Source organism: Anabrus simplex, chromosome X (genome assembly GCF_040414725.1).
Source record: "Anabrus simplex isolate iqAnaSimp1 chromosome X, ASM4041472v1, whole genome shotgun sequence".
Lineage (NCBI taxonomy): Eukaryota > Metazoa > Arthropoda > Insecta > Orthoptera > Tettigoniidae > Anabrus > Anabrus simplex.
In genome coordinates, this window is record NC_090279.1 from 216,893,151 (window position 1) to 216,920,523 (window position 27,373).

Consider the following 27,373-nt stretch of genomic DNA (forward strand, 5'->3'; position numbering starts at 1 on the left):
CTACCCACATTGATAGTTTTTTATTATTTAACTTCGATTGTTAACGGTACCTGTACAATTAAAAAATAATCTACGGTATAATAAACACAATAGGAAGACGATACTTCATCGAGAAAAGAAATCAGTCAGAATATGAATGACAAAAGTGACTGAGAGCAAGCCAACCCACGTGGTGATAGCGTCCTAAAATGTTGCAACTCTGTTATCGTTGCCATAGCAACAGGCCATTTTCGAGCAGCGTTAGTCAACTTTTTCTCGCCGGTGGCGCTAAACGTCAGACTTCAACTCTCGTGGCCCATTCCTGTAATCTACCCCCATGTATTACATTGTTACATAGTTTACTGGGTGGCATTGTAAAGAGAGCCCATAACCCCCCACCCCCCCGGTCATAGAGAAACACACACACGGAACAAGGAGAAGAAGAAAAAGAAGAATTGTTCTAAGAGGAAATTAATGCGTTCCGACGAGGTGCTTTCCATTTCTAAACTACATGCGGTAGAGCCCATAACTTCTCCAACAACAACAACAGCAACTAAACTACATGTGTATTCGCGTGTATTGACTTACTGGCTTATTTTTTTTACTCTTTTGACGATAGATAAGTGCTTATGGAAAATAAGAGGAATGCAAATGTCACTTAAGTAATTAGTAACTTGAAGTACCGTATCTCATTTTACTCAAAGATAATTTTAAAGGTGGGCCTTCCCTCCACTGTGCGATCAAACATCACAATATTCAATGGAAAACAGTTTGTGTACGTAAGTTTCAGTACTTAATCCATTAATAATCATTACTATATATATTTAATAAAGTAACTTGAATTGTATACTGTTTAATTCTAGTTTCGCTTAGTAATTCAGTGAGCAGCTCATATAGACATTTGTTAGTGACCGTTTTAAACTTCAGTATATAATTGATGTTCCAGGTTGTTGGAGGTTAGAATTTAGCCTAACGTGTTTTGTAAATCAGTGCGATGCATTTCGCTACACCTCGCTATTTTAGCTTCGGAATGAACTTTTTTATTTAGGGCTATGTCATTTAAATGGTGTACGAAGTTGGTTTAGAGTTCTTACGTAAACATCTCGTCTAGCTAAACGTTTGTCAGGCAGTTGGTTTGTTGGCCTAATGTTCCAATCTTGGATAATGTTAACCTGGTAAATTATTCACTAAACATTGCTTATAAACAAGCTTTGATGTATATGGTGTATAATATTTAAACTGGAAAACGCTGGGATGGTGGTTAGGACACTCTAAAGCATGTTTGCGAATGTCATATTCGCCTGTAAGACATATAGACATATCCTAATGTAACACACCATTAGCACCAAGACCATCATTAACATTACCTGAGATCATTTTTTTTTTTTTTTGCTAGTTGCTTTACGTCGCACCGACACAGATAGGTCTTATGGCGACGATGGGACAGGGAAGGGCTAGGAGTGGGAAGGAAGCGGCCGTGGCCTTAATTAAGGTACAGCCCCAGCATTTGCCTGGTGTGAAAATGGGAAACCACGGAAAACCATTTTCAGGGCTGCCGACAGTGGGGTTCGAACCTACTATCTCCCGAATACTGGATACTGGCCGCATTTAAGCGACTACAGCTATCGAGCTCGGTTGAGATCATTTTAACCTCAACAAATGTTTACACACCAACAGTAATGTGTCCTAGTGATGCATCTTATGCGTACATGCCAGGAGAGGCATTTTCGAATTTCCTTGTCATGGCTGAGGTGTGCAAACGTTTGTTGTGTTTTGTAAGACATTGGGAGACGACTTAAGATGTATATTGTATGGTACTGGTGTGGCGCTGGCCTTGGTATCACCACAGATAAAACATCTTCAGTCGTTTGCATCCCACATACGGCATGTAATATTGCTGCATCCCACATACGGCATTTAATATTGCATAATGCACTCAAAAATATTGTTCCGAGAAACATTTAAAAATACAAACCAAGGAAGATGAAATTAATGTTTGATATTGGATTGAAGTAGAAAAATTATTCAGTGTTAAAAGCTGTAGGCCTACCTGCAAAATCACAGCAGTAAGAACCTTTTGGGTTTGATCCGTGGATGTAAATTGACAATGTCTGTTCACAAAACAAATACTTTATTGCTGCTGGACAAATGTTGCACTCAACTTATTTCAGATTTCTTCCATATTTGAATGATGTAACTTATTGACCAAAGTTTTGCCAAACATTTTGACATTCTTCGAAGTTTCCAGATTCGTGGAACACTGGTGAACCTTTCATGCATATACGACCTTCTCACATAGCAAGCAAAACTAAAAAAAAAGAGTGAACTTCCAATTTGTGCAAACAGAAATTAATAATTTTATTGTGCGATACATTGATGCAAACTATTTTCCAAAACTTTGTAAATAACTCTGAATTTCTTGACAAAAATATGGATGTTAGTGCATCTTATGGCAGAATTTGTAAATGCAAGGTTACTTTAAGAATGACTGAAGCAAATACAACAGAAATATGAAAATTAACAGTAAAAAAAAATAAAATAAAAATAATAATAATAATAATAATAATAATCATATGGCCTCGGCTACCATGTGCAGACATTTCAATTTGACGCCATCTGGCTTTCTGCTTGTCACTTTCGATGTTCCATTTTACTCTAGGCTCACTAGATCTCTTGGGAGTCTATGGCTCAGATTGAATGAATTTTGTCGCCTAAACACCAAATGTGTCACCAGAGTTCTTTTACATACCGACATCGTCCAACATGGAGTGTCGAATGGACTTTTTTCCGCCCTTCAAAAGCCCGACTACCTCTGCCGGGTTTGAACCCGCTATCTTGGGATCCGGAGGCCGACACTACCACTGATCCACAGAGGCAGCTAATTAACAGTAATAGTATCTATAGTATCTATACCCTATCTCTTTTATATGTAGGACACTTTGAAATTACTGAAAATTCCTCTCAGACTTTGGACACACATGTCTGGTCATCGTGACTGACACTTTATAAAGATTAAGAGACAGAAAGATAAAGATGAATACAGAGCCAGTTTGTGTGAAGATCATTCTTGTTTTCACTTCTCACACTCACATGCCATAGTCTTCATCCTATTAATGTTCCTATCCTTCTATAGGCCTGTATGAGCTGAAATGTCACTTGTTTCTTTCTTTTTATTACTTCTGATAGTTTGCATATTACAAGTTTTTTTATTTCTTCTACACCAGTGAGTAAACGATGGAATTGTCCCCGTCGCTGCAGTCAGTGAACCTTGGAGATACGGATGGCTTCTCTGGTTTGCTTGGACTTCCACTAGATCAAGGACATTCATTGGATGCTCTCGCAACCAAACGACGCAGGTAAACCACCCCTTTTATTTTATTACGAGGATAGTGACAACCGTCAATACGGAATGAGATTTATAAATTGCGATAGTTCTTATGTCAAGAAATGTTTGCACGGGACAGACACGGTGTCACTCAACTATCATGCCCCCTCCACTGGCAATAAAATATAGTACTCAGCACATAAGGCTGTACACTGAAAAGCATATATCTCTGCCTTATTCTCTTTTTCGTAATGGCTGAGACATATCCATCAACGAACTCACCTCAGTGTTAGGTTACGTTAGGTTTATAGCAACGTCTCCTTCCGTTTCATTTGAACTGATTAGGGGAACTCGGCGTAATTAGAACATTATCATATAAATACCAAAAAGTAACTAATGATATTTCTGCATTCCCGCACATTATAGAGTGTTACTCAATTAGTGCAAGAGTTTTTTTTTTCTAATTACCCTATCAGTTTTGTATTTTATATAATATGGTATTTATACGATAATGTTCTAATGGAGGTTCACTTACCTAAGTAATGATCAATCAAGATATCCATAATTAAGTCCGTTGTCAAGCTCAATGAGGAATTAAGGAAGTAAACGGTCTCTCTCGCCCTCACTCAATGTAATGTTATATATATCTCTCTGCCTTTATTTTGTTATAAGCATTACTTTTACCATATTCTTCGGTGTTTCCCTGGTGTTAATAATTCAGCTCCCTTCGTGAAATTTTCTATTACTTGTCAGACTGAAGTGAAATCACTCTGTAATAATACACACAAGCAAATATAATACATGTACCGTACGCGCACCTTTTAGCAATACATGGACACCCTAGTGCTGAATAGGTCGACCTTGGGTATCTTCGAGATTCTTATTGGCAACCTTTGAAACACAAACTATGAATCGCTTATGCGTCACTGTGTGACATCTGGCGTACACTTTACGAACTAATACTGTTGTTGTTTACACAGCAAAGCCAAACTATAGAATTCATGCTGGGAACAAGATTCCCATCGAGAAATGTTATATAATGTTATATAAAGTGTGTATGACACAGTTGTTGGCTTAAGATAATAAAGGTATAGAAAATTCATATCGATCGATCATATTATCGATTCAATTCAGATTTCATTTTCATTCAGTTGGCAGTATAACCGGAACCGTGAGAGCTCCCTCCTTCCTCCACCTCCCCGTACAATGAAATATCGCTAAAAGGTGCGCGGACTATACATATGCCGTAAGTCAGTAAGAGTACACAAAGGCTAAGTCTGTAAACCGTACCAAAGTCATGACAAGACAAGGTTAGGTTACGTTAGGTTTATAGCGAAATTTCCTTCCGTTTCATTTGAACTGATGTTTATAGAGGAGGTAACGTTGCTTTCCTTTTCGGTGGAGTTCTTGCAGATTCTTATACATCCTAGTTGAATTCTACACATACGAATTGGGCGAAATAAGACCGTATTAGGGGAACCCAGGGTAATTAGAACATTATCATATAAATACCAAAAAGTAACTAATAATATTTCTGCATTCCCGCACATTATAGAGTGTTACTCAGTTAGTGCAAGATGTTTTTTTTTCTAATTACCCTATCAATTTTGTATTTTATATAATATGGTATTTATACGATAATGTTCTAATTAAACATTATTAAATGCATTATTCGGCCAGGGCACAATTCTATCGAAAAATAAAATGTGCTTTACTTACGCGCACAAATGCAACACTAGTGATTTTAACAATACGGCAATGGCAGTATGTATAATTTCACAAATCACAAAAACATCATACTACATAGTGCCAACCTGTAAGATTAACAGTAACTGTAAAATGTCATGTCGGCAAGTAGGGTCCTTAAACTGTATGGTTAGCAACACTGAATCAAACCCAACAGTTAGAAAATAACTATAAATCACTAACTTCAGGTTTGTTTTTTTTTATTATTTTTTATTTTTATTTTTTTTTTACAATTTGCTTTACGTCTCACTGACACACACAGGTCTAATGGCGATGATGAATAAGAAAGTGCTAGAACTGGGAAGGAAGCGGCTGTGGCCTTAATTAAGGTATAGCCTAGCATTTGCCTGGTGTGAAAATGGGAAATCACGGAAAACCATCTTCAGGGCTGCCAACAGTGGGGTTCGAAACCACTATCTCCCGGGTGCAAGCTTACAGCTGCATGCCCCTAACTGCACGGCCAACTCGCCCGGTGGGGGAACCTGGGGTAATTAGAAAAAACTCTTGCACAAATTGAGTAACACTCTATAATGTGTGGGAATGCAGAAATATCATTAGTTACTTTTTGGTATTTATATGATAGATAATGTTCTAATTACCCTGGGTTCCCTTACCTTCAATAGAGTGTATAGCTTACATGGCAGGGAGTATACAAAAGGAAGATGACAATAGTAAAAGGGTTCATTTACATGTCTAAAACGGTTGATGTTTGATAATTATTGCCTCGGTACTCATGGTATTGATAGGCACTCACATATCACTGTCTGCTGTAACTAGTCCAAGTGTCATTGCATACATATAGCTATTTTTATAACATTTTATTTAGTTGGAATGTGTTAAAGAAACAACAACAACAAACCACACACATAGGATTTCTACCTGGACCTGAGGGCTGGTTTGAGGTCCACTCAGCTTACATGATTACAGTTGAGGAGCTATCTGATGGTGAAATGGCTACCCCAGTCTAGAAAATCAAGAATAACAGTCGGGAGGATTTGTCACACTCACTATGCTTCACCTTATGATCTGCAGGCCTTTGGGCTAAGTAGCGGTTGGTTGGTAGACTAAGGCACTTCTGGGCTGTTGCACCATGGAGTTTGTTCAATATAGACCAAGACTACCTTGGATAAAACAGATGGTCACTGAAAATTAGGTTAACTCTGTACTCAATAAACATATCAGCTTAATGTGGACTCTAGACTCGGATGGAAAAGTGGACAAACACGATGGAAGAAGGTAGCAAAGGAAATAAAAATGTACTGTATGGAATGGTCAAGAGGAACAGGAAGGACATGAGGGAAGATGTTATAATAATAGATAAAGTTCAGGAGAAAGAGAAACTCAAAGGAATGTGAAAAAAGTATTTTAAAGATTTACTAAACACAGAAGGATGCATTGAGGGCGAAAGTAGAAGCAGAGAGGAAGGAAGAAACACAGAAAAAGAAAAAGACTTAATATGGGGAGAAGTGGGGGTAACATTGGACAAGACGAAAGAAGGGAAAGCCCCAGGTTTAGATGGAGTGAGTATTGAGATGGTGAAGGCAGCAGGAGAGGTAGGGAAACCATGGCTTCATCATGTGTTGAAAGTAGTATGGAAAGAGAGGAAGACTAGAAGGCAATATTCATTGGTGTTTGAGAAGATTCTGGAGAATAGAATCAGAAAGAGGGTGGAAGAGAAGTTCAGAGAAGAGTAGTATGGCTTCAGATCAGGAAGGTCCACAGTAGACCTTAGATTCACTGTAAGACCACTACAAGAGCATCATTATGAGTGGGGTAAAGATCTACTGATGGCCTTCTTGGACTTTGAGAAAGCATGTGATCATGTGTGCAGAAACAGGGTATGGGAAGCCTTGCAGATAAAAGGTGTTGAGAAGCAGACAATAGAAAGAGTGAGGGAGATGTACCATGGGAGTGCCAGTTGTGTGAAAGTAGGAGGAGAGAGAACAGACTGGTTTGAGCAAAAACGTGGATTGAGACATGGAAGTCCTCTGTCACCTTTGCTCTTCATTGTAGTAATGGACAAGTTAATGACAAAAGTGGCAAAGAAAATTGGGGTAGGAAAAATAAAAGTTATCATGTTTGCAGATGACTTGTTAGTCTGGGGAGAAAGGGAAGAGGATATTCAGGAACAGTTAGATGCATGGGAATATGAGGTGAAACAATATGGAATTAAATTTAATTCCAAAAACAGGGAGATAATGATCCCAACTAGAAAGAAGGAGAGACCTATGAGAGGGATAATGCTTGGAAGAGAACAGCTTAGGAAGGTAGAGAGTTTCAAGTTAATTCGAAATCCCGCCTAATTTGGAGCAGCTCTCGTTCCCGAAAACAAGAGGCACGGTTTTGAATGATGTTTAAATTATTTAATTTAAAATATGGATAATTCATAATTTGAAGAACAATGTCGGTCCCATTACAGAAATTCAGATTTTTAATTCAAAACTGCCTTTATGTTTTGAAAAAATAGTATTTTACCGAGTAATTTAAATTCAACATTTATCCGCGTCGTGATATAACGTGTCTTCTGGAACGTGCGGGGGTAGCTTTCCGCACTTTCGCTCACTTCGGTGTATCTACAGTGTGCTTTATATTTGCTAAGTTCGAGTAAAATCGTAATTCTTTTGTATTCAGCGTTTTAAGTGTGCGGAGAAGCAGAATCTGCGAACACTAGCGATGCCAACAGTTGGCAGAAAAGCATGGCTCATACAATCAATTCTCACGCACCAAACAGTATTGTCAATGCCGATGAAACTGCATTTTTTAAATTGCAGAGCTCAAACGGACTTATGATTTTATAGGAGAGAAATGCCAGCTGGGACATCGTACAAGGGTGGGGGGTCATTGTACTGTGTTGCAATGCACACGAAAGCGAGAGACTTCCTCCCCTCGCCATAGGAAAGTTCAATGAACCACGATATTTAAAGGGCATTGGATACTTTCCGTGCAAGTAAAGAGCATCTAAAGTGCATACAGTACAGTAATCCAGTGAATAAAGCACTTGCACAGGGGAGCCATTATAGATTTCTCCTTATCTTTGGATCATGCTTTTATTTTTTCTTTCGTTGCATGAGGTTATGTTTGTCAGTGAGTTATCCAAGTGCATTATTTGAATACTGTAAATGCACCTTGTTGGATACATTTTGGAAAATGTTTTTTCCATGGCTTTTGAAAGGTTTAAACTGTGAATCAAGGTTAATTGCATGCAGTAACGGGTCTTAGAATATTTTGTGACGCGGCAAGGGTTGGCATTTCTGAATTACGAGTTGGAGGTTAATTCAAAATCACGTAATTCGAAGTCCGATTTTTGCGTCCCAGCGACTTCAAATTAACATTTAAAGTTAGAAACTTCATAATTGCTCCGTATTGAACTGAGAATCACAGTGTTAAAAAGAGAGTTAAGAGGTTCCACCTATTCAATACACTGATATAAAGTTGCACAAACTTATGTTACAACATGTTTAATTCGGGACCGGTTTCGTCACACATGTGGTGCCATCATCAACCGATTGAAAGAGCAGGGCAAAAGGTATACAATTATCAACACACACAACAGAAAATATATGACAATGTTCACACTCGAAAGGTTATGTGTAAAAATGTAACATTTTCATGAAGATGAAATATTCAATTGAAGTTCATAAGCAACACATTGAAATAAGATGCGGAGAAGAGAGGTCTCATATTGCCAGATGTCCTGGAACAGAAGATGTATGCAGACTGGAAAGGATGGCGAATACTTACACAACACACCCGAAAAACTGGAGTTGGAAAATGATGGTGATGATAAACAAATCTTTAACAGTCTTCTCTTTGATTACTCTGCCTTACTTTCTTTGCCACTGTGTTAAGTTTCTCTTGCCTGCCATTTGTATGTGTTGCAATAACCATTCTTCAGTTTTCAACCTCTTTCTCCTCCAATCTTGTAATGGTCACTTCTCTAGGCACTCTTTTAATGATTTCACCACGGTCTAACCATTCATTAGTGTTTTCCTTTTCTACTCATTTGACCAACAGCCAACTTAATGAGTACGGTATTGACAAACCAAGCCGCGAGACAGCATTTGGGTAGCGCTTAGTAGAGTCCTTATGTTGCGCGTTCAGTCTAATGCCAGTAAGAAGAGAGCAGGGAGACTCGAATTGTTTGGCACTGATGGAAACTCAATCGTTATCTAATGTCTTTATTTATTATTGTGCTCATATAACACAGAAGACTGCTGTAACTGCAATAAATGAATACGCTCTCACCAATTGGTGGTGATTTGTTATTGGAAGTCGAGTATTCTGTTCAATCATTGATCTGCATTTAGGGCTGTCACCCAGTTGGCAGATTCCCTATCAGTTGTTTACCTCATATATACATTTATTTATAACTATTTACCTACCTTTTTCGTAAATATTTTCAACAAACTTGGAAATTTTCCTTGATTATTTATTCCAATACCTTACTCCTCATCCTATAAATTAACATTTTCCCCAATCTGTCCTCTAGAATTCCAGCTTTATCTTCATATATCTATTAAGTTGGCTGTTGGTCAAATGAGTATTAAAGGAAAACATAAATGAATTTTAAGATTGTGGTGAAAATCATTAAGAGTGCCTAAGAAGTGACCGTTAGTGATTGGTGGAAAAAGAGATTGAAAACTGAAGAGTGGGCGTGTTCTCACTGAAATCTTCATGGGCCTGAGCGTCACGTTGGGAATAAGATTTGGTTGCATTTCCGTAAGATATTGGGTGATCCATTGTCTGAATGTTGCTTTATGGTGATCCTGTTGCCTTCGCTGTGTGGGTTTGAAGAGGGGACTTCTCAAGGTTGCTGCGATATTTGTGGGCTTGTTGCGAAACATGTCCCGCTTATGACATAACAGTAATGTAAAAATATTTATGTAAATCAAAAACATTGGCGTAGGGATGTGACGACCCCATCGCCCAGTGGGTAACCACTGCAATTAGCCTCCCGAGTATTGGCGGGTAACCATAAACCTTCCTGACATGAGGAAATGCATGTCAGGCACCGACCAGCTAGTGCATAACAAAATATTAACACAAAGATCCACGATAGGCCTAGCAAGCCAGTGGTAGCATATTATATCGCTTTCAACAATGAAACGAGCCTCGGATCGAATGTAAAACCAACACCAAAACAGACAAGACAAAGCCTTTGTGCAGATCTGTCAGGTATGACGGTCAAAATGGCTCCGATGATAGACAAATATGTTGAAAGAAAAATATAAGAATTGGGACTATTAATGTAGTATCCTTAAAAAAGGATGCAAGAATTCAAGAAATCACACGGATGACAGAGAAAAAAATACCGATAATGGGGCTAAGTGAAATAAGGAAGAAAGGGAGTGGTAGTAAGGGGCTGGAGAGGGGATATAAAATGTGGTGGTCAGGAAGAGACAAAAAATAAATGGTGTTGCAGTGGCTAAAGAGCTGGCCAACAAAGTACTCAATATGGATTAATAATTAAAGTTCAGTTAATGATGGAAGGAAATATCCTTGATATAATCCTCAAATAGGTTGTGAAATAGATGAAAAGGAATAGTTATTCACTAAATTGGAGGATGCTGTAACATTTAACAAGACTGTGATTATAGGAGACTTCAGTGCTACAGTTGGGAATGATAGAGGAGGATATGAAACAATGATAGGAAGCCATGGAGATCACAGAAATGATGAAGGGCAGATGTTATTAGACATGTGTCTGAGAAATAAATGGATGGTATAAGAAAAGAGATAGTCACATGTTTACCAGATACAGTTGGAACTTGCAACAGAAATCCATAATTGATTATATAATAGTAACGGAAGAAATCAGAAGATGCTTGACAGACGTGAAAGTCATGCCAAGCATTAATCTTGGCGGTGACCACAGACTATTGGTGGGGACATTGATGAAATCCTGAAGGGGTAAATATAGGATGAAAAGGCGAGCAAAAATCAAATCCTGGAGACTAAAAGATAGAGAAATCCAAAAGATATATAGGGAAAAGATTAAAACTCAGCTTCCTAAAGATGAGAGGAAGGCTGTTGAGGAAGAATGGAAAAGGTTCAAACAGGCTTTAGTCAAAGCAGCAGAAGAAACCTGTGCAAGGACATCAACAGAAGTCAGGAAGAAACTCCATGGTGGAATGAGAGAATTGCAGATGCAGTCAAGAAGAAGAATAATGCATGGAGAGAATGGTTCAGAAACAGAACGGAACATAATAGAGACAAAGGGAAACGACTATCAATCAATCACTACTGATCTACAGTCGCTCAGGTGGCAGATTCACTATCTGTTGTTCCCTAGCCTTTTCTTAAATGATTTGAAAGAAATTGGAAATTTCTTGTACATCTCCCTTGGTAAGTTATTCCAATCCCTAACTCCCCATCCTATAAATGAATATTTGCCCCAATTTGTCGTCTTGAATTCCAACTAAGCAGAGCAGCATGGAAAAGGATAGCATTGGCTAAAAAGAAGTCCTGGGAAAAATTTACAAAGGAGATAGAAGAGAATTATAAGAACGACAAGAAAATATTATACCGCATATTAGGTAACAGAAGGAAGCAAAAAGAAAATACATCAAAAGTCATCAACAAAGATGGCAAACCTGTATGGGAAGAAAAAAGAAGATTTGAAAGTATGGAAAGAATACTTCCAAAATCCATATGAAGGACAAACTGAAACAAATAAGCCCTAGGAAATAAATGAAGATAAAATAAAATAATATCACCATTACAGTGGAAGAGATGAATAAGTGATAGATGAAATAGGAAGAGAAGATCTATAAATGTCAGATGTAGAAAAACCTGTATTAGAAATGAAAAATGGCAAAGCTCCTGGAATAGATGACATCACAGTGGAAATGATTAAAGCTGTGGAACCTATTGGAAAGCAGTGGCTGTATAGAATAATGAAGACAGTATGGACTGACAGAGAGATTCCTGATGATTGGACAAGGGCAATTAGTGCACCTATTTTTAAAAAAGGTAATAAGGCACTTCGTGAGAACTACCAGAGGAATAGCATTACTGTGTCATTGGATGAAGATTTATGAAAATATCTTACAAAAAATCAAGAATAGATTCACAATTAAGACAAGAACAACAAAGATTTAGACCTGGAAGATAAACTATTGTTGCCATATTTACAGCTGGACAAGTAGTAGAAAAGAAATGGGAATTTGGGAAAGACGTTGCAGTTGCATTCATAGATACACAAAAGGCTTATGACACGGTTAGAAGAGAAGAGATATGGCAAGGGCTGAATAGAATGGAATTGTCAAGATAAATGCAATTCAGAATTAGAAACATGTATAACTAATATCAGAACTGTGTTATAATAGATGACAAAAAATCAGAATGGTTTAGAACAGACAGAGGAGTTTGCAAGGAAGTGTACTTTCACCAGTGCTCTTTAATATAGTGATGGACAACATTATGAGGAAAGTTCACCAAGGGTCAACAGCAAATGATATGAAAGTCATAGCATATGCAGATGATGTGATGATATGGGAAGAAAATGAACAAAAATTGAAAGAACAACTAAATACCTGGCAATGGGCAATTGAAGAAACAGGCATGAAAATAATTTTAATGAAAAGTGAGGTAATGAAAATCAGTAGAGAAAACCAAAAAATGAAGGATGTTAGGTGTAATGGAAAAATTCTTAAAGAAGTAGATGTTTTTAAATACCTAGAAAGTAGCTAACTGGGAAAGGAAACATCAAGATAGAAATTCCGGAGAGGATAGGAAATTGCTCAAAATTTTATTACTGTGTATCGGACATAATTAGAAATTGGAAAGTACTTACCAAAGCAAAAATCATGATACAGCATATAAATCATATCATTTGCCAATATTGACCTATGGAGCAGAATGTTGGACTTGGACAAAAAAAGATCTGAGTAGATTACCAGCGACAGAGATGCGCTTTCTGTTAGGGATCATGGGTAAAACAAGGAGGGACAAGATAAGAAATGAAACCATGCGAAACACGCTACAGATGAACCCTCTAAAAGAATCGCCAGGCTGAGTAGCTCAGACGGTTGAGGCGCTGGCCTTCTGACCCCAACTTGGCAGGTTCGATCCTGGCTCAGTCTGGTAGTATTTGAAGGTGCTCAAATACGTCGGCCTCGTGTCGGTAGATTTACTGGCACATAAAAGAACTCTTGCGGGACTAAATTCCAGCACCTCGGCGTCTCCGAAAACCATAAAATAGTTGTTAGTGGGACGTAAAGCAAATAGTATTATTATTATTATTATTATTATTATTATTATTATTATTATTATTATTATAAAAGAAACTATGGAGAGAAATAGGCTGAAATGGTTCGGCCACGTCAAAAGAATGGGACAAGAAAGATTACCAAGAAGAGCTCTGGAATGGACAGAATCTGGAAGAAGACCAATTGGAAGACCATGAACAAGATGGAGGGTGGCGTAAATCGGAGAGGACCACAGTGGCAAACAGTGATAAATGATAGAATGTGGGGAAAAAGAGAAGATTGGAAGAGGCTCTGTGAACAATCTGCATAAGCAGAAATGTATCAGGAAGAAGAAGAATAAGAGTCTAAAACATAATGTATTGAAAAAAATAAAAATTCTTTTAGAAAGACATAGCACATAGACGAGCATCTCGTCTCCTTACTCCCGAGTCATCCCAGCCCAAAGTTTGCAACATTTTGGTAACACTGCTGCTTTGTCGGAAATGACCCAGAACAAATTGTGGTGCTTTCCTTTGAATTTTTTCTAGTTCTCATATCAAGTACATTCAAGCCACACTCTGACTGCGATGTTACCAGAGACGTATATGCCCTGTCCTTTACATCCTTACTACAACCCCTAAATACTGTACTCTCATAACCATGTGAAGATATCTGTAACCTTTCTTATCAACCTTTTCTTATGTGGTTACCCCCAAGAAGATCATTCCTTGTATTAACACCTAAGTACTTACTGTGTTCCCACCTCATCAACACAATCTTTAAAACTGAGAAGACTTTTCCTCTTGGTGAAACAACTTGACTTTTCATCCCATTTACATTTAGACCATTATCTGCTGTCCTTCTCACCACATTGTTTAAGCCCCCGTGCAGTTGTTCACAATCCTTCAACTCATTTACTACTCTATACAGTAAACATCATCTGAAATATGCTTATCTGTGATTCCAAATCTTTACTCATATCATTTATATATATTTATTATTATTATTTGCGTTTGGACCCTGTTTAAAGATAAAAATTTCATGATGTTCCGTATTGAACTGTATCACAATTAAATTGAAATAACAAATAACGTAGTTCAACCTATTCAATACAAATAAATAAGAAATGTGGAGTTACATTCCTATTTAATTATTTATTTGTATTGAATAGGTTGAACTACGTTATTTGTTATTTCAATTTAATTGTGATACAGTTCAATGCGGAACATCATGAAATTTTTATCTTTAAATGCACAAGCTAACCAAGCTAAACATAAAGCCTTCTCTTACATGGGCCTAAAGATCAAATTAGGAAAAGATATCAACTTCCTAAAACAATACATTTCCTATAACCTTACTTCTAAATTTCTTCAAAGTTGTGTCAGAAAAACCCATTCTTCTCCTCATACGTTAAAAACCCAAAGTATGGCCAACAAAATTTGGTTGAAAACCGAAAAAGACTCATTAATTTCTTATTTACCTATGCATTGTTTTTGCATTTTATTCTGCTGATGATGACCCAGATTGGGGTCGAAACCGGTACCGCTTCTGCTTATAATTAAATAGGAATGTAACTCTACATTTCTTATTTATTTGTATTGAATAGGTTGGACCCTGTTGGATCACGCATTAAATTTATGATACGCCTTTCTAACAGACCATATTGCTTTCTTCTTTCACTATGTGCCTGTTTTCTTTCTTCTGACTACTTAGTCCCCGATCTTTTAGGGACTTCATTCTCTGGCTTTACTACCCATCTATGTGTCTTGTGACAGTAAATGTTTCTGTCCAGTATTTCTGATGGTTCTATCTGGGCCTTATCCAGATCATTTTTAACATCTTGTATCCATGGTACGTTCTTCAATTTTTCAGTATATGGCAAAATCTTGTGGGTTAGCCTTGAAGATGATAGTCTGTGAATGTGTCCATAGAATTTCACTCTTCGTTTCCTGACGTCTGCGGCAAGGTTAGACAGTCTTTCCGTAGCTTTGCGTGATTTGAGTCTATACCCTTCTTCCTTTTTATCTGGGCCCAGAATTTTCCTTAAGATCTTCCTCTCCTCCTTCAAGATGTTTTCCAGATCACCTTTATTATTAAGAACCAAGATTTCACTTGTACACAGCACTTCAGGTATAATCACCGTATTATAATGTTTGATTTTTGTATGTATGGACATGCATTTCTTGTTGTAGATGTCACGGGTTCTCCAATATGCTCTTTTGAGTTATGTAATCGAACTTTCTGTGCTTCCTTTTCCAACCCTGAATTTCACTTTTGACTTTGTGTCCGTGAGTGTTTCCTTGATGAGTCTTAATGCCTTTGGGTCAAGCCCTTGTTCTTCTAAGATGTTAAAGAGAGACTGTCGATCGACCGAATCGTACGCTTTCTTGAACATAAGATAGGTTTAAAGTTAAAAATTTCATTGTTCTGTATTGAAGAATATTACAGTTAAAATTGAAATAATCCATCTTCAGGGCTGCTGACAGTGGGGTTGGAAGCCACAACCTCCCGGGTGCAAGCTCTCAGCTGCGCGCCCCTAACCGCATGGCCAACTCACCCAGTTTTATTTTAATAATGACACATATTAGATTTCTATTAAGCGATGTTTGGAACTTTGGTGTTTGATGTGTAATACTAAGCTAAGAGGTCCAAATGATAATTGGTAGTGAGAGGAAAAACCACTGAAGAAGAGGACAGTAAGGTCCTCATGGTGTATGAGGTGATAGAAAATAATTAATTAAACAACTCCGAGTATTGACAAGGCTAACTTTTTAATTATCAAAGGTATATTAATTGGAGTAGAGATTGTAGTCAATGTAGACCATTATAAAATCGAACCACAATGGTTAAGTTAATAAACTCGAGATGCTGGTGTCAAACAGGATGTTGACAGCTGTTAAACTATATTGGAGAACAGTTGTGCTCAGGAAACCAAGGGCTGAGGCACCGCATGAAGTTGAAGCAGAATACGATTGTGTGTTCTCAGCCTTGGTCCTAGATATTCCTGATTGATACAACAATTTTCTGTTTCTTAAGGTCCTTGCTCTACTTTACTTGTTTACCCTTGTTTTGTTGTTTTCTCCCTGCAGCAGTTCACGGTCAATCAAGAGACGTCGATTTGATGACGAGCTGGTCGAGTCCAGCCTTGGTACACCCGGAGCTCTCGGCCCTAAACTGGCACGCGCACGCACTCAGTCCCTTTCCAGCCCTGCTCTAGGTAAGTTTACTGTGCTCCTTCTTGACTTTTGAAGTTAGCAATTCACTGCAGACTGTGTGTTGCCTCACAGTCTCTTTGTATTTCATTCATTTTAGGATTTGTTGTTTTTTCACTAGTTTTTACACTCTGGATTTTTGTCTTTCATGCATTTTTCCACACGGGTGGGGCAGCTCTTCGGATCAGTGAGTGCCCATTGTATTTGTGGTTATACACTTGGTTTGGTTTTTTAAAGGTATTTTCTAGTTTTTAATCCTACATCAGATTTGACCAGTGGCGACTCGGGAAGTTTCACATAGGAGGGTCACATTATCGTTTAAATGTGGACGTGGATAATATAAGTCTAGACACACATATTTACACATGCAAATTTAAACGGACAAAGACAATGTGCAAAAACTCGTCTAGGTTTACCTTATTATTAATTCTTATGTCAGATCCACCCTCCTTTATTTAGCTGTAGCAAATCTACCAATCATAGCCCGGACATTTTTACCTCTCACTTGTCATTGTGAAAATTAAAATCCATAGCCTGTTCCAGTCGTTCGACCGAGTCAGGAATGGAATGAATGAAGCCCCCATCTAACAGCGAGGGTAGGAATTATGCGGCTGCCGAAGCCTGTCACACTCCTCTGGGGCAATGATTAATGAATGACAGATGAAATGAAATGATATTGAAGAGTGTTGCTGGAGGCCAATTCTAGGCATCGTGTGTTTACAATTGTACATTTCTTTGTAACATATATATGAAATTTACCATCTATACCAGGGCCTCTCAGGGTGCATGCGTCTGGTGCATGCACTGTGCACGGTGCAAAAGACGACTTTGCTTGGTTGACCAGAGTGCAGATCCCCACTCCTCGATTTGGAGCAATAACGCTGTCTCTCTCTCTTTCCCCACGCCTGTCTCGCTCCCTCCCCCCTGTCTCTCTCTCTTCCTCACTTGCTTCGTAGCGCTCCAAATCCGAGCCGAGCTTAGCCGAGTAGCCCAGAGACGAAGCGTTGGTCCGAACCGAGCGGGACCGATGCACTGTGCACAGGAACTCTGCGCCGCTGTTTGCACGCGTGAGATTTTGGGCATTTGAGAGGCCCTGATCTATACAATCTGAGATTTATGCAGAATAACATCTAGATGATACTTAACAAACTTCACAAATTTCATTGTTGTAAACCTGATGTATGCGATTTTATAACATTTTAAACGTAGCAATTGGTGTTTACATGGAACAGACTTTTTACCTTCACATACCTTTACAATTTTTCTAAATTCTGTGAATTCTGGTAACTTTTATTGGTAATGTTAAGATATTGTTTACAAAGACAAAGGTACATTTTATGAAAAAATCCTAAATGTGTTAGTTGCGTAATGTCTGTGTAATATAGTTAAAGGCAATCGTCACGTGTTTACTTGACAGCGTTGCGGGATTACACATGCGAATCAATGCTATAGCGGCATGGCATGAGGGGCTAATAAATCTTAAACTCTGCATCAGATATGATCATTGAACGATAAAATATATATTTAATATCGCAGTAAGTGATAATAAAGAAGGCGTGTGATGGCACAGCGGTCAAGCTGCTTGGAACCATCAAGCCGGACTGGGTTCAAGTCCTGATTAATGCATGTGTGATTTTCGAGGTGAAAGCCATGTCCGGTGATTCGTATTTTGCATAAAAAATGAGGTCCTGTGGCTTATGATCGCAAGATTGTCAGTCACATACAACTGCAAGCTTCATTCCTCCTCCTAATAATAAGATACAGCAAAAAATCTATATCCCAAAATGCAAAATTATGACACTACAACACAGTTGTCAAACCAGAAGCCTTTTATGCATCAGAAACTCTGATAATTGGAGGCAGATCACAAATTAAAAACATCAAAAAACAAGAGAAGAAAATTCTCAGGAAAATTCTAGGACTTAAATGCAAAAATGGTATTTGAATGAAAAGGAAATCACAGGAAATCTATCAAGTAACAGAAAAAATCACACAGACACCATTAGAAAAAGAAGATTAAAATTCTGTGGTCACCTATTCAGGATGGATAACAAAAGGCTAACAAAGAAAATACTAAATCTCACAGTATCTCTAAAAAATCTCAACAGCTGGCTTACAGAAATAAAGAAAGATCTTCAGGAAATTGGTATACATGAAGAAATCTTGCAAGACAGAAAAAAATTCAGAAATCTCATAATGCACCCGCCCCCTACCCTATGGGTGCGGCGATAAATCTACAGGGTCGCTAACGGGTTAAAAGGGTGCGAAGAGATGGGTGGCATATCTGTATTAGAATGAGAACAAGTTCTTATTAAGTTTAAATTAAATCAAATGAATTTATTAAATCCTGATGATTATAGGAAATGAAACATATATACAAGAATTGATTCTACATTATTGTGGATTATTTTAAAATCTGGTATTGAGGGATAAGACCGAGTACTGACAAATCGTAATGCAAATATGTCATGACTTAACGTGTACGGAAACATTTAACATAAATCATTGAAGCTGGACAATTAAATTATACACTCAATGCAAGCAAGTCTAAGTGACACCTATTCTACTACAAATTATTTTCCCAATGGAATAACTGAACATGATGTGATACAATCTGTACAAGGATCAAAAGTCTTTGGTTTGGATCAAACATTTACCTAAAGACACAATTTTACCGCACCAATGGGTAAGGACCATTGTCGATGCTTAACACAAATACAATCAAGATATGGAACACAAAAAAGAAACGCATGAGAAACACACATTTTATATACACAAAGCTTGTGAGATGCACATCATTTATCCCAACACAGTGAGATAGCTGTGCACATGCCCAGGACCGAATTCGAGTCCACATTGTCTCCAGGGATCCTGAAACCCTACTAGCCATTTAAATGCATGAAACAATAATAAAGTAAATATAAAACACCGGGTCGCTTATTACTGGAGTAGATCTAAATCAGCTGTACCAATACATGAGTCAACACGCTCGCACGAACAAAAATTCCAGTCAGGCAAAAGATTCTCATTAGGTCGAAGCTCACACAAAAAAATACTGCACACGAGTCTTGCGCAAAAAAATACGGTTCTAGGCCAGCCACCCCTCACAGCGGGCGGGACTGGGGACATCCATCCGCTCGTTAAAGGAAGAACAAAATCGTCCATTTAAAAATGCACATCACATTGAACCGCAGCATATCGCTATTATCATGAGATTATTCCTCATTCATCTCTCAAACATATAAGCCTGCACATGTACAGTTACAATCTGACAACAATATCTCACATCGTGAGCCCTGACTTCGAATCATCCTAATTTCGTAAACCACATCTCCGCATATAATTTCACACACAGCTGATCCGATGGTAATCAATCTAACATGTACCTCTGAACATCAAGACACCAGCTTCTAATATTAATATTATTACAATTATTATTATTATTATTATTATTATTATTATTATTATTATTATTATTATTATTACTACGGATCCTTTAAAATGAGTCTACTCTCTGTCTGGCATGCCTATGTGATTTACATATCACACACGCATTAATCAAAACAACACATATGGTAATTAAAACAATATACGCGCTAATAACAACACACACGGCAATTTTCAACATATGTGTTAATAAAACAACACATGTGGCAAATAAAACAACACAAATAAATGAAATAGTCACTAGCTAAGTATATCATTGGAGGGTTTTGGTTCGGTCCTCTGGGTGATTCTTATAGTTGCATCTCTTCTCACACACAACTTATTCTGCCATAATACTCACTACGCCTGCTAAATACCAGCTTCTCCTACATTATCAAACTACTCATCTTATAGAACAATTAATGAAACGTAAAAATTCCCAAATAAAATGGAAAACGCTCCCCACAAATAAATTTTCCCATATTTACAGTTAAAGCCACTCAGATTTGTTACAAAGGAAAGACTCTGTGCTCTGCTTCGGCACATTTACATTTAAATAAAATTGAATCCCTAACATTTATAGCTACAGTTTTACAAAAAATAATCAGTAGCTTATAATACAAAGCCAACTGTAACAAAGACGGTCAATGCTTACAATTTTTAAAAAATCTGATTTACAGCTGTAACAACCATACTTTAGGAAGTAAATAAGAATTGTGAACAGCAAATTCAATGAAATATCAAAACAGCAAACCAGAAAACACAATCCAAAAACAAATCATATCTGGAAAATATCTAAAACATTATATTAATGCACAATTCAACATAATTATTTATCATACAGTGAAACAAGATAGCCAATAACTGAACAAGATTAAAATTATGAAATTCAACACGCTGAAGTAGCGAAAACTACAAAAATTTCAGTGAGTCACCACTAAATAATAACATTTTTTTACCATGTTTAACAAGACCTGTGACACACAGAAACAAGAGATAACCTCACAATGTCACCACAAAGCAGAGAAGTGGAGCGATAGAGACGTACTGCTCAGCTGGCAAACATTCCTGCCTGCTGACTCGCCTGCTTCCTGGGACTGACACCCGATACCAACAATTTGTCATCAAGCAACGACACTTAAGCATAAAAAATACACCACAATAGTTATCCTTTAAAAAAAAATACATAAACAAATACATTTACTAGCACCTGCAGATAAGGTTCCAGAAAATATTATAAACAGTTAACGTAAGTGCACAGAGTAGTAGATCACAGAACTGTTTGGTATAACTAAACTTTTAACCATTCAACAGCCTCTTCTTGTTCCAGAACCTTATCATCTACTAATTTCCCTTGATACAGTTCAATAAATCAATAAATCACCTGCATTTAGGGCAGTCGCCCAGGTAGCAGATTCCCTATCTGTTGTTTTCATAGTCTTTTCTTAAATAATTGCAAAGAATTTGGAAATTTATTGAACATCTCCCTTGGTAAATTATTCCAATCCCTAACTCCTTTTCCTATAAACAAATATTTGCCCCAATTTGTCCTCTTGAATTCCAACTTTATCTTCATATTGTGATCTTTCCTACTTTTAAAAACACCACTCAAACCTATTTGTCTACCAAAGCCATCTCACACCATTTCTCCACTGACTGTTCAGAACGTACCACTTATTTACAATGTTATAAATCTCATTGTCAGTGCTGCTGAACTGCTGGCCGAACTACGGCTGTCAGTGTTGCCGGTGTGATAGCCACTCAGGACGCCTCGATGGTTTCTCCTAGCTCATTCAGTGTAGCTGGCTTCTGTTAAAATAGGTGTAAGGTCTGGAGACGGTGGTGGGTACTCAACAAATCCTTTTCGACCTTTCCATCGTCCAGGTAGATTTTCATCCAAGTAGGTTCTTGATATCTCTGTGGTAGTGAAGCAGAGCACCATCTTGCTGTAGGTAAAATCTTTCCTTTCCGAACACCTCTCGGATTACAGGTAAAATTGATGTTTTGCAGCATATGAAGATACGCCTCACCAGTTACGGTACCTTCAAAGAAGAATGGGCCAGTTAAACTGCACGATGACAGACCACACCACACATTAACACCGGCTAGATTAACATGTTTGTCCACATTAACGTGAGGATTTTCAGGAGCCCAGTACACGCATTTGTGGCGGTTTACAGTACCATTCGGTTTGAATTGCGCCTCGTCAGACCAGATAACAATCCCTGCAAGCCATTCATCCTCGTGAAGCATGCCTTCCAGAACTCCATCCTTCGATCCGGGTCGTCCTTGTTCATAGTGTGCAGCGATGTTGGAATGTACACTTTGCAGTCTTCAGAATTCATCATACGGGACAAGGGTTGGACAAACACCATAAATTGTTGTACGTGTTGGTGGCTGAGTTCTGTGCATTCAGGGTCTTTTTTATGGCTTGGCTCTGTGTGTCAGGGGAAAACGCACGGAAGGCGATAGCCGGGTGACTCATTTGCCGAGAGATATATTGCTCTGAGTGGTGCTGCGGAGCCAGCTAAAAAAAAAAAAGACCCTGTATACGCCATTGCCGTTGTACCTTCTACCATGTTTTCGTACTACAGTACCACTTTGATACGGCCTTGCATTGCTCAAAAACGACAGTCTTACTTCATTCATTGCTGCACTGTCACCTGCTGGAAAACACGTGCCAAGATTGTCGCCATTCTCGTGACTTTTCATAATCTGTTGAGAAAACAATGGCCTATGCTACCACGCAAGAATTGCACGATACGTAGTTTTGTTCCAAAGATATTAACCATCAAATAGTGTCTACATTTTTCTGGACCGCTCTGTATTTCGTCCATATTATATATATATATATATATATATATATATATATATATATATGAAGCATGTCTGTGCCCAGTGGGTAACATCATGTATAATGGTGCTTCATCTTATGTCGGCTTATACAGAAGAACTGTACTTTGTGGCTTCTGAGGAATAATAGTGGTTTAACTTTTGGTGCTAAAAGTGTATTAGTGTTATCTTGCGATTTTGTTCTTGTATATTAGTGTTTTTGGGGTAATTTAATATGAATTTTGTGCCATAAATGTCCGCCATCTTGGTAATTGTGGCAATTATTCCATAGATAACACTATCTAGAGGTCACTCCATATATCTGAATAATACTTTTGACCTAACTGGCCCCTTTTTGATTTCCTTTGTCATTATTTCCATAGAAAACTCGAATAAGATATGCACTCTTCTTTATATTCTCGGTGTTACCTAGGTTGCACAGCCGGCCACTGTTGTCAGCCATCTTTAACCCTTTAACCGCCAACGTCTGATTGTATAACTAATATTTTTAAGAAGCACAACTTGAAAATAGCATTCAAAACCTCACACAACAGCACCAACACTATACATAACACCAAAACAGTCAATAATAATAATAAATACAACCAATCAAATGTCTACCGTATTAAATGTAACAACTGTGACACAAGTTATATTGGACGTACAGGCAGAAACTTCACCATCCGCTACAATGAACATATAAATGCAGTAAAACACAACCATTTCTCATCAATAGGCCAACATGTAGAAGAATCTAAGCATAGTTTCACAGACATCAATAACGATATGACGATATTAAACATAAACTCTAAGGGCCCCCTGCTCAACATAGCCGAAGATTTCTATATTTCTCTGGACCAATACGCTAATCCCAATCGTAACATTAACGACATTACAGAGAAAACTAGCATCATCTTTGATAAAGCCATTCCTGCATTTAAAAAATCGACTATCTCAAAATAGTAAACACACGCCCTAACAAACCGACGAATCACAAGCTCGACCCCGCCCCTACCTCCACAATAAGCACTCCTCCTTCCCCTCCACCGACATCCCTCTCCACACCTAACGTGAGCCCCAGACGCACTCGTAGTAGAACACAGCAAGCCTCCAAACATATCGGTACACGACCTTCACAACAACAATAGTAAGTACTCTTTTCATTTTCATACATACACCAGGCATTCCTAACATGTACACTATACTTACATTAGCTTATCTTTACAGATATCAACCACATAACGAACAACAGCTCCTAAATTTAAACTCAAGTCTTCCAGTTTATCATAAAAAAACTTACTGAAGTACATCATCAGTTGGATTACATAGTTACTAAAAAAAAATTTCATGACAAGGGTTCTTACCACGTATTAATATGACGTATATCAGCCATAGAACAATCTCGAAGATCACCTTATACAAATAAATCAACATGATATAGAAGCACAAAAACTACATAGAAGATTGAAGAATGAAATCCACGCAATACGAACTCAAATTTTAATAAGCCCTATTTTAGTGTGTTTAAGTTTTTTAAGTGTTTTATACTGTGGCCATACGTGTTTTAGTGTGTTTAATGTACTCATGTCCAGTGTACACTCAATAAGTTTTAGTTTATCGTAACTTTCACCACCACCTTTGATCACAGATATTTTAACCTCACACTACTGCAATATTTTACTTCCATTGCCCATTAGACATCTGGATGATCTAACATAACATCTTTGTGATTTTGTCTAATGACTATAAAATATTATGTACTAGCTGATGATGGCCATGAAAGGCCGAAACCGGTACTAGTGTAAAATCCATTTACAATAAATAAGTATTGACCGGTGGAACACTTTTCTAGTTTATACATTGAATCCAATCAATACGGAAAATGAAACTTATAAATAATAAAACGTCTGATTGATCGGACGTTCGAGGTTCAGTCTAAAAACACCAACGTTCCGGTAAAAATATTTTCCAAGTTATTTATTTGTTTTAATAATGTGTAATACATGTTTTGGACCAGTATTGGATTAATTAAGACTATATACAACAAGTTTAGTTGAGGAACTTACTGTCGAGTGTCTTGGTGACCAAGCTGCAATTCAGCTCCCGCGGGCGAGCAAAGAACTCCTTACTCTTTTACCGAAGAAAAAAAAACTCAACTGTTCCGTATGCAGAAAGATTAGTACTAGTCAAGGTGGTAAATGGAAAAAGACCAGATACATTTGTAAACAGTGTAAGAAGGGTGTACACCCCTTGTACCTCCCGAAGCACATTTGCTGGAACAGGTCATAAACATGTGTAAATATTAGTAAATAGTTCCTTGTATCATATTTTTAAGGCAAAAAGTGAATTTTTGTGTGTTAAGTTTGTGTGAAATAGACATTAGTAATATTTCTCTTTTACTTAAAACAAACCAGGAACTGCAGCATTTGCATTTAATGTGAAATTAGAAAATTTCACATTAATGTAATAATAATAATAATAATAATAGTAAAAATATTGTAACTGAAATATTGTACATAAAGGTCTATACTTTTATATGTGGCATAGGAAACACCACCTTTTCTAAAATAATGGAACTTTTGGTAGTAAAAATATTTTTTCTTAATGTTTTTTGATCATGAAATACTTTTTTCTTTTCAAAGAAAGAAAATATTTATTTGAATTATCACTTCATAAAATAAACATTTTAAAAATAAAGTTGCATTAATTTACGTCAATAAAATGCCCGAAGCATTACCTTCAAAACAAAAAAATGCCCATCCAATTTACATAAATTGAATAGAAATTATTACGAATAATTTACTGCACTGTAAAAAGTGCTCATTAGGCCTTGGCGGTATAGGACATGCACACCACATATGAGGCTGGTGGTCAAAGGGTTAAGACCAGCAATGCGACACTTCTGTACTGGACAGCAAACTACATTATTATCTGGTCAGTTCACGTGGGGGTTGAGTTTCGAACTAAGTACGAGCTAAGCATAACCCAATGGCTAATAGGGGAAGTTTCCTGTAGATATACAGGACAGGTGCGAATAAGACCTAATCAAATAAGCACTTGCGGATCAACTGAGGTGAATAGAATTGTGGTCAACGGTTTTGATGGCAGAAGAGGACTTATGTCTGAATGCCAGAGAGGGCGGAAGAACCAAAAATGAAATCCACTTTGCGTCTGACTTGGATCGAGCGGGAAAGTGGTCAGCGTCTATTTACCTAGTAGGTACAGCTGTACAAATTACGTTCCAGGAACTAGCAATCCCTGGTTCTAAACTCTCAGTGGAAACACTGGACTAATCCTTGATTACGAGCAGTTATGATTCATGAGAGTAATAACAGAATTACCCCACGTGTTAACCAGTCCACCCGTCCATGGACGGCAACCAGGTTTCTGGATTCTGGGGGACATGGGCTACCACGATCACAGAGAAAGTCGGAGTTCTCTGGCAAACTACACACCTTAACATCAGAACTAGATCGACAAAGGATACAGATACTAGCTCTTCAGTAAACACGCCTTACGGATGAAAACACACTAGACTGTGGTAATTATCGTATTTTCAAAAGTAAAACAGACAAACGAATAGGAAGAGGTGGCACCCCTCCTTTGGGTATGACTTTTGTAGTTCACAAAAGCATAGTTGATTCGATAAAAGAAGTCACTCCCATAAGTAATAGAGTAATGACGATGCGCGTACAATGTGCAAACAAAAATACACAATAATGGATGTACATGCTGCCACGAACATTGAAAATAAGGAAGACTTGCAGAAAGTAGAACAATTCTGGTCTAAACTCAAAAAAATCTTGGCAGCAGTCCCCAGAGAAGATACAAAGATATTGCTAGGTGATTTCAGTGCACAGATTGGTAGGGAGAAAGAATACCAAAGACCGTAGTCAAATACCCTGCTCATAAATTCAGCAACAAGAATGGCATGAGACTTATTGAGCTGTGTCAACAGAACAACTTGAAGGTAATGTCCACCTCTCTGAAGAAACATCCTCAAAAACAGAAGACCTGGAGATCACCCTTACAATCTCTTGGAGAATATCAGATCGACCATGTAGCCATCACACGTCCTTTACAGAAGGAAATTCACGATGTGCAAGTTCGAAGAAGAGCTAATATTGATTCTGACCACTGTTTAGTGCGTATCAAAGTGAAATTTACCCCGAAAAGAATCCACTACAAGAAATCTCATCTTCAGAAGTTCAACATGAAAAAGATAAAGGAAACTAACATAAAAGAAGAATGGGAGAAGGAAAAGGTGGACACCTGGCAACAGTTCCATGATAAGATCATTACGAGAGCTAAAGAGACGATTCCATTGAAGAGGAATACAAAACATCCTTGGTGGGACTCTGCATGTGAAGAAGCAGTGTAAAAGCGGAAGAGAGCCTTTCAGAAATATAACTGTAAGAAGTCACTCGAGACTCAACACTATCTTCAGATAAGAAAGGAAGTGTCAAATGAAGAGGAGATACATGAAGTTCCAACTGGAATCTATAGAAAAAAGTTTCCGAGATCACATTATGCAAGACTTCTACAGGACTTTTGCAGGAAGAATCCGAGGATACACCCCACAGAATTTATGCTTCCGAAAACAAGACGGAAAACTTGCGCTGTCTAACCAGGATAATTGTAAGGAGTTGGCTCGATATTTCCCT

At 37.8% G+C, this 27,373-nt stretch overlaps 1 protein-coding gene across 3 annotated transcripts in view; it reads left to right on the top strand.

Moving 5' to 3' along the window:
* Positions 1-509: 509 nt before the first annotated feature.
* The window catches only part of Rcd5 (microspherule protein Rcd5), an 80,202-nt gene continuing 53,338 nt past the window's right edge, over positions 510-27,373 (top strand). Inside the window, exons 1-3 of one of the 3 annotated variants that reach the window (XM_067159260.2) lie at positions 510-758; positions 3,204-3,335; positions 16,329-16,456. In XM_067159260.2, coding sequence (XP_067015361.1) covers positions 3,214-3,335; positions 16,329-16,456 — 250 coding nt within the window. In that variant the 5' untranslated portion in view covers positions 510-758; positions 3,204-3,213. Of the gene's footprint in view, positions 759-867; positions 1,155-3,203; positions 3,336-16,328; positions 16,457-27,373 lie in introns of those variants that run through there. The other 2 variants (XM_067159259.2, XM_067159262.2) reach the window with 2 other exon arrangements.